At 37.3% G+C, this 12,395-nt stretch overlaps 2 protein-coding genes across 5 annotated transcripts in view; one reads left to right on the top strand and one right to left on the bottom strand.

Moving 5' to 3' along the window:
- The window catches only part of ZnT49B (Zinc transporter 49B), a 70,761-nt gene extending 64,955 nt beyond the window's left edge, over window positions 1-5,806 (top strand). For 2 of the 4 annotated variants that reach the window (XM_067104428.1, XM_067104430.1), the window contains exon 14: window positions 4,876-5,806. The gene's annotated coding sequence lies outside the window, so the exon portion shown is untranslated. Of the gene's footprint in view, window positions 1-3,721 lie in introns of all 4 variants that reach the window. The other 2 variants (XM_067104431.1, XM_067104432.1) reach the window with 2 other exon arrangements.
- Window positions 5,807-6,358: 552 nt separating this feature from the next.
- Window positions 6,359-12,395, bottom strand: part of Unc-76 (fasciculation and elongation protein Unc-76) — a 74,889-nt gene continuing 68,852 nt past the window's right edge. The window contains 1 exon segment of the mRNA XM_067104433.1: window positions 6,359-8,296. Within this exon segment, the coding sequence (XP_066960534.1) occupies window positions 8,280-8,296 (17 nt within the window). The 3' untranslated portion in view covers window positions 6,359-8,279.

The raw sequence follows: 12,395 nt of genomic DNA on the forward strand, positions 1-12,395 counted from the left end.
TTGACTTCACCCCTCCTCTCTCAGATCACCCTCTCCTTCACCTGACCTACGATCAAGGATCTCTAAAACACCTAGCCCTTCAAGATGTGAAGATGATGGTGGAGAAAGGAGTGATAGAGCAAGTAAAGCATCCTTTTCTGGGTTCTACAGCTGAATCTTCCTGGTCCCCAAGGCCAATGGCGATTGGAGGACAGTCATAGATCTTTCAACGTTGAACCTTTTCATCAGGAAGACGAGTTTCAGAATGGAAACTCCACGGACAGTCTTGGCAACTGTCAGGGATAACGACTACATGCTGACCATTGACTTGAAGACGCATACTTCCAGATTCCTATTCATCCTTCCTCCTGGAAGTTTCTTCGTTTCAGTCTTGGAGAGCTGGTGTTCCAGTTCAAGGTGCTGTGCTTTGGGTTGACGACAGCTCCTCAGGTGTTCACAAGCGTTTGCACTGGTGTCAACACGGGCTCATACTCAGGGGATCAGACTTCTAAGATACCTCAACGACTGGCTGGTTGTAATGAGTTCCTGGGAAAAGTTGACTCAGGACAGGGAATGGCTTCTCCAATTTTGTCACAGCATAGGCATTGTGGTAAATTTGGAGAATTCAAAATTCATTCCCAGTCAAAGAATTCTATACCTGGAAATGGTCGTAGACACAGCAGCGTCAAGAGTCTTTCCATTGGAGCAGAGGATCAAGAACTTCAGGACAGTAGCTCGTTCCTTTCTGTCCGAAAGGACACAGCCAGCTCGTCAGTGGCAGGTTATTCTATGCCTGTTAACTTCTTTGGAGAAGCTGATTCCACATGGCTGTCTACATCTTCAGTCCTTACAGTGGAGACTAAAGGAATACTGGTCTCCAGCAAGAGATTCCCCTCACATGCTGGTCCCTCTGTCGACAGAAGTGAGAAATGACCTATTGTGGTGGTTGGATGACAAGATTCTAGCAACAGGAGTTCCTCTTCATTCACCTCTTCCGGAACTGCTCCTGTTCTCGGACGCATCTTCCGAAGGTTGGGGGCTCATCTAGAAGACCTAACCTCTGAACTGTGGAGTCCTCAGGACAGTCAGCTTCATATCAATGTGCTGGAGCTGACAGCAGCCTTCCTAGTATTTCAGCAGTTTCAAAACAGGGTGATGGGACACTGTTGTTTTGATGTGGAATGACACTACTGTGGTAGCTTATGTGAACAAACGGGTGGCTGGTGTCTCGCCAAGTTCACATGATAACAGTCCAATTACACCAGTGGGCCATAGGCTATTTAGTGGAGCTTGTGGCCAGCTACATTCCAGGCAAAAGGAATGTAGTGGCTGACAGACTAAGTCAGCAGAGACAGATTTTGGGAACAGAATGGTCTTTGCATAATGGGATTGCAGACAGGCTGTTTCGCTTGAGGGGGAGGGCAATGATAGACCTCTTCGCTACAAGGTTCAACAGAAAGTTAGAGGTCTACTGTGTGATTGTTCCAGACTTGTTTGGCATGGCAGAGAATGCCCCTTTAGCATCCCTGGGACAACCTGGATGTATACGCCTTCCCCCCATTTTGCCTGATCTGCCAGGTCCTGAACAGAGTGATGAGGTCCCAGAATCTCAAGATGACTCTAGTAGCTCCTTTATGGCCACAAGCAGAATGGTTTTCAGATCTGCTGACACTGCTAACAGTGGTTCTAAGAGAGATACCCCCTTGGCACAATCTACTTTGTCAACCTCATGTAGAGAGGTACCATTAGTGGATAGGTTTCCTATCTCTTCACGGATGGAGACTGTCAAGTACCTCCTGCAGGTGAGTGGCTTTTCTCGAGGAGCAGCAACTCAGTTGTCGGGATACCTCAGAAAGTCTACGTCATCTGTGTAGCAGGGGAAGTGGGCTGTCGACTGTGATTGGTATCTTTGATGGGGTTACTCTCCATTCGGAATCTGATTTATCCTAATGTGTTAAGACCATAGGTTTGCTAGTTATGAAAAATACAAAATAATTAAAAATTTGTCATTTCTGTTTCTGCCATAAAGGGCTACAGGGCTGCTTTGGTTCTGGTTCTTCGTATGAAGAACATGGACATGTCTACATCTTGGGAGATATCTATGCTGATCAAAAGTTTTGAGCAGTCCTGTTTCCCTAGAGAGCTCAAACCTCCTGCCTGGGATATAACTCTGGTACTTAGTAGCCCCACCCGAGCTCCTTATGAACCTTTATGTCAGGCTTCGGATAGACACTTGGCCAATAAGACAGTCTTCCTGTTAGCCTAGGCTTCATCGAAAAGGGTGGGCGAACTCCATGGTCTGTCATATGATGTTAAACACACCAAGGGTTGGAGGTCAGTAGCCTTCAAATTTGTCCCGGAATTCATGGATAAGACTCAAAATCCTGCAATTCAAGATACAGGTCCGCCTCCTTTTCTATCCCTTTGTTGGGCGATTATGTTGACAACAATCCAGACGAATTGCTTCTTTGCCTCGTTAGATCACTGCGTGCATATCTTAAAAGGACTTGACACCTCAGACCTTGGTGTCGAAGGCTTTTTGTTAGCACAGGCCGGGTCAAGAAAGAAATATCCAAGAATACAGTCTTGTTCTGGCTGTGAGAAGTGATCAAGAATGCATATTCCTCATCATCAGGGTCTACTGACAATACCGTGCATGCCAGAGCACGACATTGGAGAATTGAGTTCCCCTTAGCATTCAAGAAGAATGTATCTATTCATAGAGTTTTGAATGCTGGTTCATGACTTCGTCAAACCACTTTCGTTTCCTTCTACCTGAGGGACGTTGCCCACAGGTCCTTGGACACTTTCCTTGGGTACGGTGGTGGCTGCTCAACAAGTTGTGTAGCTCATCCAGTGCCCCTAGCAGGACAGTTTGTATCTTGCCTAAGATGTTGGTATGAAAGTGAAATGACTGGTCTCTTTTTCTTTTCCTCTTTCTTCCTTCTTTACCTATGGGCAGTATGGAGTTAGTGCCAACATAAGCTGGAACTGGCTGGATGCAGATGAGTGAAGCAGTCATGCTGTGAGAGTTCTTGCTAATATAAGGATATCTTTCAGTAGCAAACCCTTCCTCTCTCTAGTATAGCAAGGAGAGAGGGGAATGATAACAAACCCATATAGGTGGCTACATTGGTTTGTTATTGGAACAGATAGCTCTTCATCTTCCACATACGCAAAGAATTTAGGCATTGTACTAATACTAAACCAGGTAGTCTGAGCATAAGGTGCACAAACCAGGTTTTAGTCTGAGCATAAGATTGATCAGGTGTGCTGAACCTCCAGTCTGTTCAGGATTACATACCTCCCACCAAGAGTGAGTTTGTCTTAATGTTAAGACCCAGGTTTGTTCTGTGTATGAACAAATGACAAATTTTTAATGAATTTGTATTTTTCACAACTTAACATTTAACGCCCACCTCTGGCCACCCCCCTGTCAGTTTACCCTGGGTTGGAAGAATAACAGGTGTTACGAGATCAAGCTTGGGTCGGTGTGTCACCCACCTTGTTTGTGACAAATGCCAGAAGCCACGAATTCTGTGCGTATACAATTATATATGTATTTTTTTACGGGTTTCCAGTTGGCCTCAGAAGGTTTATCCTAATGTTAAGACTGCAGGTTTGTTAGTTATGAAAAATACAAATTAATTAAAAATTTCTTATTTTGAGAGATGTACTATTCATTAACACTAAGACATTTTCACATTATTATTAATTATTATTATTATTTTTTTTTTTTTAGAAGATGAACCCCGTTCATTTGGAACAAGCTCACAAGGAAAGAGGTAACAGATGTTATTAGGAAATACAGGATGAAGAGATCAGTTAAGAAAAAAATTTAAAAATTTCTGAATAAATATATAAAAATGCATCTTCACTTGAACTTTTGAGGTTCCAATTGCACAACATCTTCAGGGAGACTGTTCCACAGTCCAGTGGTGTGAGAAATAAAGGACTTCTGGAACTGAGAAGTTTGACACTGAGGCACATTTACTGCATATTGGTGTTGCTGTTCAGAAAAACTGGTCGTTCTCCGCAGGAAAAGAGGATCAGGGATCAATTGTGAATATCTGTTAAAATACAATTTTTAAAAAGTTAACAAACAAGAGACAGTCTGTCACCTACCACCATAAACATCTATATCTAAAAGAAATAAATCTCTAGCAAAGACAGACATCCAAACTGGAGAACAGTGTTTTAATAAAGGAAGAACAAATGACCTAAAACAGGTTGCAGTGATTTTGTAACATACATATATGAAGCCTTACATACAATATCTAACTTCCATGTAGCATTTACTGATGCTTTTATTAGATGTTTCTTGAAGGTAAGATGCGAGTAAAAAATACGCTAAGTACAGTTAAAGCTTCAGATTCATTCGGCAGCGTCCCATCCACTTGAAGGGGAGGATGGGATGGAAAATCTGAATGCGATCTACTAAATAGTGTTTTTGTTCATCCTAGTCATAAAATTCAAATTCTTTTAAGCTATTTACCAAATATAACCTTTGTTCTGCGTACCCTTCTTCCTCAGACATTGCATTCCATGAAATGGTCTTCTGGTCTTTTTTGTCTTTAAGTCCTTGATTCCTGTATTTAACAATATTCATCCACTGGCATGTTCTCCTGTGATATTCCTCCATTGCTACTCAGGCAGTATGAGATTAGTAGGTTTGTGATGAAACAATGTTTTTATGTAAAAAAAAGTTTTTTTCATACTAATAGCTCTTGAGAAAAAGGATTGCTTTACAGTTAACAACAGTAGGGGCTTTTTAGTCTTGATTGGCACAAAGTGGTGTGACTGGGCATTTTCTCATCCACAGAAATAAAGCAGTACATGGTAAATTGTTTTAAGTTTTGAAAGCATTTTAATTTTTAGTTTTGTTTCCCCTCACAGATTGTGTCACCTTCAGAGAAATTTGCTATGATCTGGATTAATTTGAATTTATTAGATTGAAAAGCAGCTCACCTTGATTTGAAGTTATAAATCGAGCTTACAAATAAAGATAATCTTTGGATTGGTAAGTTTCAGAATTTGTTTTTATGATTTTACTAAAAGCTTAGCTTGTCAGATATATATTGAGCCATTACTATGCAAATCTTGCAATTGAAGATCATGATTTACTTGTGAAATGGAATTTTGCAAGTGTTCTTATGAAATGTAAATATGTTGTTGTTCAAGTTTTACAGTTCATCACTCAAGGCAGAAAAAAACCCTTTAATCTATATGTAGTATGTGGTCATACATAGGTGATGTTACTGCCTATAGAGGGCATGTTGTCTGTCTCTTACCAAATTATTGATCTTCATTTGGTCTGGAGATGAAAGGATGTATGTTACTGCTTATGGGAAGTAAGAGGCATTCACTCATGTCATTCTTCATTTACCTTTACCACATGTTTTCCGAGTAATTTACTCCATTTCACTTGATTTCTTGATACTTGTGCTTTTTGAAGATGAAAATGAAAACAAAATGTATTAAAGACAAACCATTTAGGCAGAGCTTGTGAAAATATAGTGTTCTAGCTCACTGGTATGAATAAAGCACCTTATAATAATGATGATAGAAAGCATTGTTGTCTTCCTTGCAACTCATTTCTTATAGGGGCCATTGTTGTTAATAAGCCTTTTCCAAATAATAGCAACTTTGTACAGTTCAGTATTGTATATCATGCTTACATATGCATTTTGCTGTAGCAACTTTCTTTCAAGTTTGGTAGAAATGGGACCTTTATTGTCACTAACCTGTCTATGGTATTTTTTAATCTGTAATGTTTCGGTATGGTGTACAGATTTTTTCTGGTTATAGTAAATTTGACTTTTAGTAAGTTTGTTTTCATGGAGTCCGACTGGATTGCGATAGACTTTATTTGTAGAGAGAAGGCCTTTTCCTTTAGCAATACCTCTTAGAAATATACCAGCTGCTTTCAGATATCTACACTAGGAAAAAGTAGAAGAATTGAAAGTTGTTTGACCACTAAATCTTTTCAGCCTCCCTGTTGGAGAGATCAGTTGTATCTGTTGGCTATTGGTTCTGCAGATTCTTTTTGTTCCATTTGCTTTAAATTTGTAGGTCAAGAATTTTATTTTGAGCAAAGCAAGTGTTTTTAAAGAGTGAGTTTTTCTTATCTCTTAATTTGGGATACATATATTTTACTTTCATAAGTAAGCCACTGTTTCTCAACATAAATCATTTTATAAAGAGTTTGAAATACAGAGGACATCAACTAATCTTTACACCCTGTGTTTACAAGCTTCAGTAACTGAAGGGCAACTTATATTATAATTGACAAATTATATATGGCAAAAAATTAATCACCTTAACACATCAAAGTACATAATACATATAAGAGGATGCAATTAATTGGAAAACCAACAGATTTTCAGGAACAAAGAATTTATTTATAAATAGGTTTGTGACAAAACATTGTAAAGAAAAAATAATATACAATGCAGAAAAAGGCATCACAGATAAAAAGTTGAAATATATGAATAAAATCCATTAATAACAAGCCAACATCTACTCGGTGATTGTAACTTAACTATTACAATAACACATTTTATCATTACTCTGGAAATCTACAATTTAAAATTTTCATAGTGATGAATGAAAAATACATGGTATTTGGACAAATAAGTTTTTAAAATCAATAGCTAAGGTAGGTAAATGAACTGCTATGTATATACTGTACTGTTACTAAGCACAGTGTTACAAAGCACATTGAGTAATCATATACACCACTAACTGGTCAAAATTGCCCAGATTCCTTATAAATATATATAGAAGGAAATTTATATCTTAGTTTTACTGATGGAGATGAAGCTGTATACTGTAGTTAGGGTATAGTTTACACTGCCCAGTTCTATTCCTCTTCATTACACTTTCCTTATTTAGAATATATGGCAGTGATCATGTACATCCTTAATAACACTGAAATACTTAAGAATATATGATTTATTTTAAATCTATTATTGTTGTCTGAATTGATAAAAAGGCAGTTCATGCATCAAACATTTGCAATAAAAAAGGCAATGTGTGTAATCACATGAAAGGCCCTCCCATATTAAGGTTCATATTCAGAAAGTGTGCTGAAGCAATTCTGGTATCTGTTCAGGATTAGCATATTAATATCTCAATCAAAATTAGGTATGCATAGATTAACTGAATTTTCAGCAAATTATCGTGCATTTGTATCTCACTCAAACACACACACGCACACACAGTCTTACTGATTTTATGCATGTCAAAATTTAGAAACACAAAGACCAGAGAAATGTGGAATAAAACAGGGCATGGCAAATGGTATTTGTCCAATCATGATAGATAATGCATATTTCAGTGGGAAATTAGTACTTGTTTTAGGAAGCCTACGCAGTAGAAGGATGGTAGGCAACTTTCAATAAAATTTATCTTGTACAAGAACTTAAGCTTCATGCATAACACATGCACATACACATTACAGCAATTGCACTTGGGCTTCAGTAAATAGTGATATACAACCATCAGCTTATTTTTTGCATTTTAAGCATTGCAAACTTTTATTATTGAACACTTTGATGTTCAAATAGCTATACAGTACCTTAAAATTCTGGAGGGTATTTTATATGAACACTAGTATCCTTCATATGAATAAGGTGAATATATGAAACTGTAGTATGCTCATTTCTTGTAATTTTTCTTTGAAACAAATGCTTTCAAGAATTTCATTAATACCTAAAATTCTTTACAGATGAGTTAAAAAATTCTTTGGTTTTAAATGTCAATAAATTCTTATTCTACATTTCAATACTACATTCCAATAAATCATATATTACAATATGTGACACCTCCAATAAAAAAATATTCACAAACTTGAGATTTAGGTACAATTATTGTGTGAGAAAGAAATTAAAACTGAGGAAGGAAAACTTAAAATCATTTTTGCAACATTCTGGTAAGTATTTGTGACTAGTGGAGTAATTTTGTTTGACTTAAAATTATGATATTAGTTTAATGCAGTCATTGGTTATTCAAGTTGTTTTCTGACTCTTTATACATGATGATCATTCACAGGCCATTGGCACACTTGACTAGCTGCTATAGGATTCTACACAATTTTCCCCATCATAACAAGTAGCAACTTTAAAATCAAATTATTCAAGTTCTTATAGTTTTCATGGTGACATGGTGACACAGGTTACAGTTCTTACTCCAATGCCAGTGTGCAGAATGTTTCAAATGATGTTCGGCTGCTCCATTAGACCCCCAAAAGATGCTAGACCACCTAACCTGTACTTGAGTGGTCCTGCATCATCATAAGCTCATGATGGGCACAACACTGCAATAAGAATAATAAAGACATTAGAATAAAAATTTAAACTGCAGTAGTGTACAATATAAACTAGGCTACCTTATAGCAAGCCTGATTTACTTGAACTAAAGGAAGTATCTCGGTATAAAAATTCCAGTCTCTGGGGATCACCTCAGACCCATGGAAAACCAGAAATTTAAAATCCTCCCCCCTGCAGGCAACAATGTTCCACTTTCCCTGAAAAGGAAATTAAGTTTATTCCTGTTAACAGATTATACTAATATAGTTCAATGAGACCATCGAGTCACAATTCTCAACAAACTCGGCCCAGCCCAAAGGATTTATCCTCCTTATAAGAAAGAGAAAAATTGGAGTACGGTTAATCTAGTTGGACAAATAAAAGGGAATGGATGACAAGGCAGGAAGAGTTGCAGCTGGGGTCAAAGGCATGCTGCAGAATCTTTAGTGCCATCTACAGTGTGCCATGAAAGGAACGCTAAGTGGAACCCCCTAAAGGGAGATGACCATATGAATAAGTAGCCTTCATAATGGGCAATACTGTACAATTGTAAATATCCATTCTCATGAAAAACTAACTCTGTATCAAGCGAAAAGAACAGACCTGTGTCTCTTCACAGATATAAATAAAGTTTTCCATGTCCTTTTATCTCTGAGGGCAAGGATGTAAAACATCTAGAACTGACTAACTACCACCCATAGTTTTTTGGTAAGCATATTTAGATATGTGCTTATCTTATAGATATATGACTTAATCATGTGCTTAACTGAATTTTGGTAGCTGCTGCCTCTTTTTGAGGCTGAACATGATTCAGAAGGGACACCTAATGAAGAATTGTCATCCTCTTACCAGTGATCCATATAAAATTTTAATTTTTGCAGGTCTAGGGATTATCCCAGTGATGAACTACAGAAAGTCTCTTATGTTCTAGACAACAGAGCAATAGTCTTTTTGCACTCGTGCATGAACAGCACTTTCATGGGAGAAAAAGAAAAGACTGAGGTAGTATTGTCAAACAGATACCTTCAGATACCTGCCACTTTGCAGTGCTCACCCAATAACTAAGCATTATCTTGTTTGGCCTCAGTCTTCTGCAATTCTCCCTAACTGCATGCCCAAGAATACTCTCAAAAAGTTTTGTCTGGAAGTAACACAGTGTGAGCTGGAAACATCAACCATGACCCTAATTACAACATTTGACAGCCATCCAAGAGATTTATTAGTTGTCATGATGTCTGCCCTTAGTGGCTTTAGCCTTAGTTATGGGAACTTAGAAAGAAAATAGCAATAGGGCATGAGAAAGGAAAGAGGTCGTGTGTGGAGCCATCCGGCTAATAAGTCCTGGTCACTGAACCACTCACTGTAAACACTTCCTAAAGAAATCCTGTCATAAAATAGCTGGGAAAGACAAGTCCCATATAAAGGATACCTCTTTGCAGTCAGCCACAATTGCCTGGTCAAGAGGCAATTGTGAACACAACTGACAAGGAACCAGTCATGGGCATGGATGAACAAGAAGTTGGTTATACAGTCCAGCAAAGACATGACTGGCTTTATAAGAGAGCTGTTCAGTAAACAACAGCACAGATGATATCCTTAACTAGTGTAAACAACACAGGAGGCTAAACTTACTCTTTTTTTTTCTAAAGAAACAAGATGCTAAGAGAGACAATACACTATCACAAAAGTCTTTCCATATCATTTATACATGAAAAGACAGGCATTAATGATTAATTGCTATACATGCCATGAAAAACCCTGTACAGCAATGTTCTGGTAACAGGTAATTAATGTGGCATCTAACTGAAAATTACTATTACTTCATAGGTTTCTAGGTAAAAGTAGTTTGGGTCAGGCAAACATGCATATGACAGTACTGTACTATTTTCTGACTACTGTAATGAATAATCTGCAGACCCAAGGAAAACATACTATTCATGAGCTTTACCAGAAATAAATAAATAAAGCCCTCAATCCAAGTGACTACACTTTCAATGTTCAAGATTCAATATGACAACTCCCATCTGTTGTACTAGAAACAGTCATCAGTGGTATTTCACACACGTACAAAAAAAAGAGGAATAAATTAAAGCTGCCATAGATGACAGCATATGTCTTTTTAAAAAGAATACTTAACTGGAGTTTGCTATGTCTTGTCTTTGAATTGGCAGCAGCTGTTAGACCAATGTATTCATTTATGAATACCAGAAAACCAAATTCATGAGTCCACAGATTTCAAATATAACAACAACTATATATGGTTATCCTAAATTCAACCAACATAAAATTGCAAAACTAGCATATATCCCTGAAGGCCTTAATTGTCAAAATAAAATTTATTAGTAATTTTTAATGGAAAATAGTTTTCATTTATTTAGAACAATCCAATTTGAGTCATTTCAATGAGATTAGATTTCTTCACTCAGGTGTGGTTCTAATTTTTTATTTGCTATGATTGTCTAAATTTTAAAACTGGCAAGTATAAGTTTTGCAGACACCATAAATCCTAAATTCTTTTATGACTCATGAATAAGTACAGTACATTACAATGGCATAATTTTCCCTGTGTATATGTGTGTGAGTGTGACTACACTTAAATTTAAAAAAACCTCCTCATACGAAAAACTCCTCATACGAAAAACTATTCTCAATACCCATTATCTACATGTCCAAGATTAAGAATCATTTAATGACTGAGATGATTACTGATGTAAATTTATATCAATATTTTTACATCAGATCTCTCCTTTTGGGGCTAGATGTTAAATTAGTTATCTCAGCTGTCTTCTGTAATGTATTAATTTATTTACTACTCTTAAGACTAACTGATCCTCACCATGCTTCAATCTAAGAGATCTCTGTAATCTCAGTGTAGTTTCCAGCTGCTGGATACCAGCCCCCTCAGCAACTTCATTTGCAATATGATCTTTCCCACCATTCCAGTTAAGAATCTGCATTTTCTGGTTACACTCCATAATCTCCATTTCCTTCATAAGTACCCCTGTCCGCCTCATGTGGTAAACTACAGGGCTTATACACAATTCATAAAATTTTGCTCTTTATAATTAGGACAGAGTCTTATTTACAGGGAGGCAATCACTAAACTCCTAATCAAAGCTGAAGCTACAATTTTTCTTAATAACCTCTAAATACCAGCTTCACAATTTAATGTGTACCTCTTCTAAGGCTTCAGCTACAAGTTGCTCCTTTTACCTCCTCTTCCTCGTGTACTCTTATACAATTTTGGTATGAATAATCGTAATTTATATTTTGCCAAACCTGAACATCTCTTGTGACACTATCTGTTATGTTTGATACATGGTACCCCAACATCTCTCCTGGAGCAACCTTTTCTTCCTTTCCAGCCATCATAAGCTTTGGTTTGCTAACACAGACTTTGAGTCCTCTCCTCTAGTATTCCATCTTTTACTTTCTGCAATCACTTCATCCAATTCTAATCGTAACACTCTATCTACATACAGCATGTCCAAGAAGCCTCCCTTTCTGCACTCCTTTGTACCAAGTCCATCCTTGATGGAGGCCAACATTTATCTCATATTCTTCTGATATACCTGCCCATCTTTACTCAACAGATCTTGTGTTATGGTATAGTGACACCACTAGCTTAGTGAGTTTCTGTGCAACCCTCTGCTTTTATCATACCCATTTAATTGCTTGCCTTGGTACTTTTGCAAATGTTTTCTCAAACTCCTAAAATATTATATAACTTATTTCTCTTAGCATGGTACTTCAGCATACTTTCACAATATATGCTCAAGCAATCTTTTTCCCTTATCATTTTCACACTGTAATGCATTCCCTTATACTGTACTGTGTGTATTATTCCTGTCAAACTTTTTATTCTTACTTCTTCTAGTGATTTTTTAGGATATTATATAATCTGGGTCTTATCACCTTTAACTAGTTCTCCAAGTGGAGCTTTTCCAGCTTTTCCAATTGCCTTTTTTCCACGAGCTCTCCTGACCTCTTCAAATTCTACTTTCACTTATTAGTATCTCATTCATGTCACACTCATCCACTTACTTTTATTCTCTTCACTCAGTAGATTTTCAAAATACTGCCTTCATCGCTCAATTTTTCCCCTCA

Source organism: Macrobrachium rosenbergii, chromosome 5, assembly GCF_040412425.1.
Source record: "Macrobrachium rosenbergii isolate ZJJX-2024 chromosome 5, ASM4041242v1, whole genome shotgun sequence".
Classification (NCBI taxonomy): domain Eukaryota; kingdom Metazoa; phylum Arthropoda; class Malacostraca; order Decapoda; family Palaemonidae; genus Macrobrachium; species Macrobrachium rosenbergii.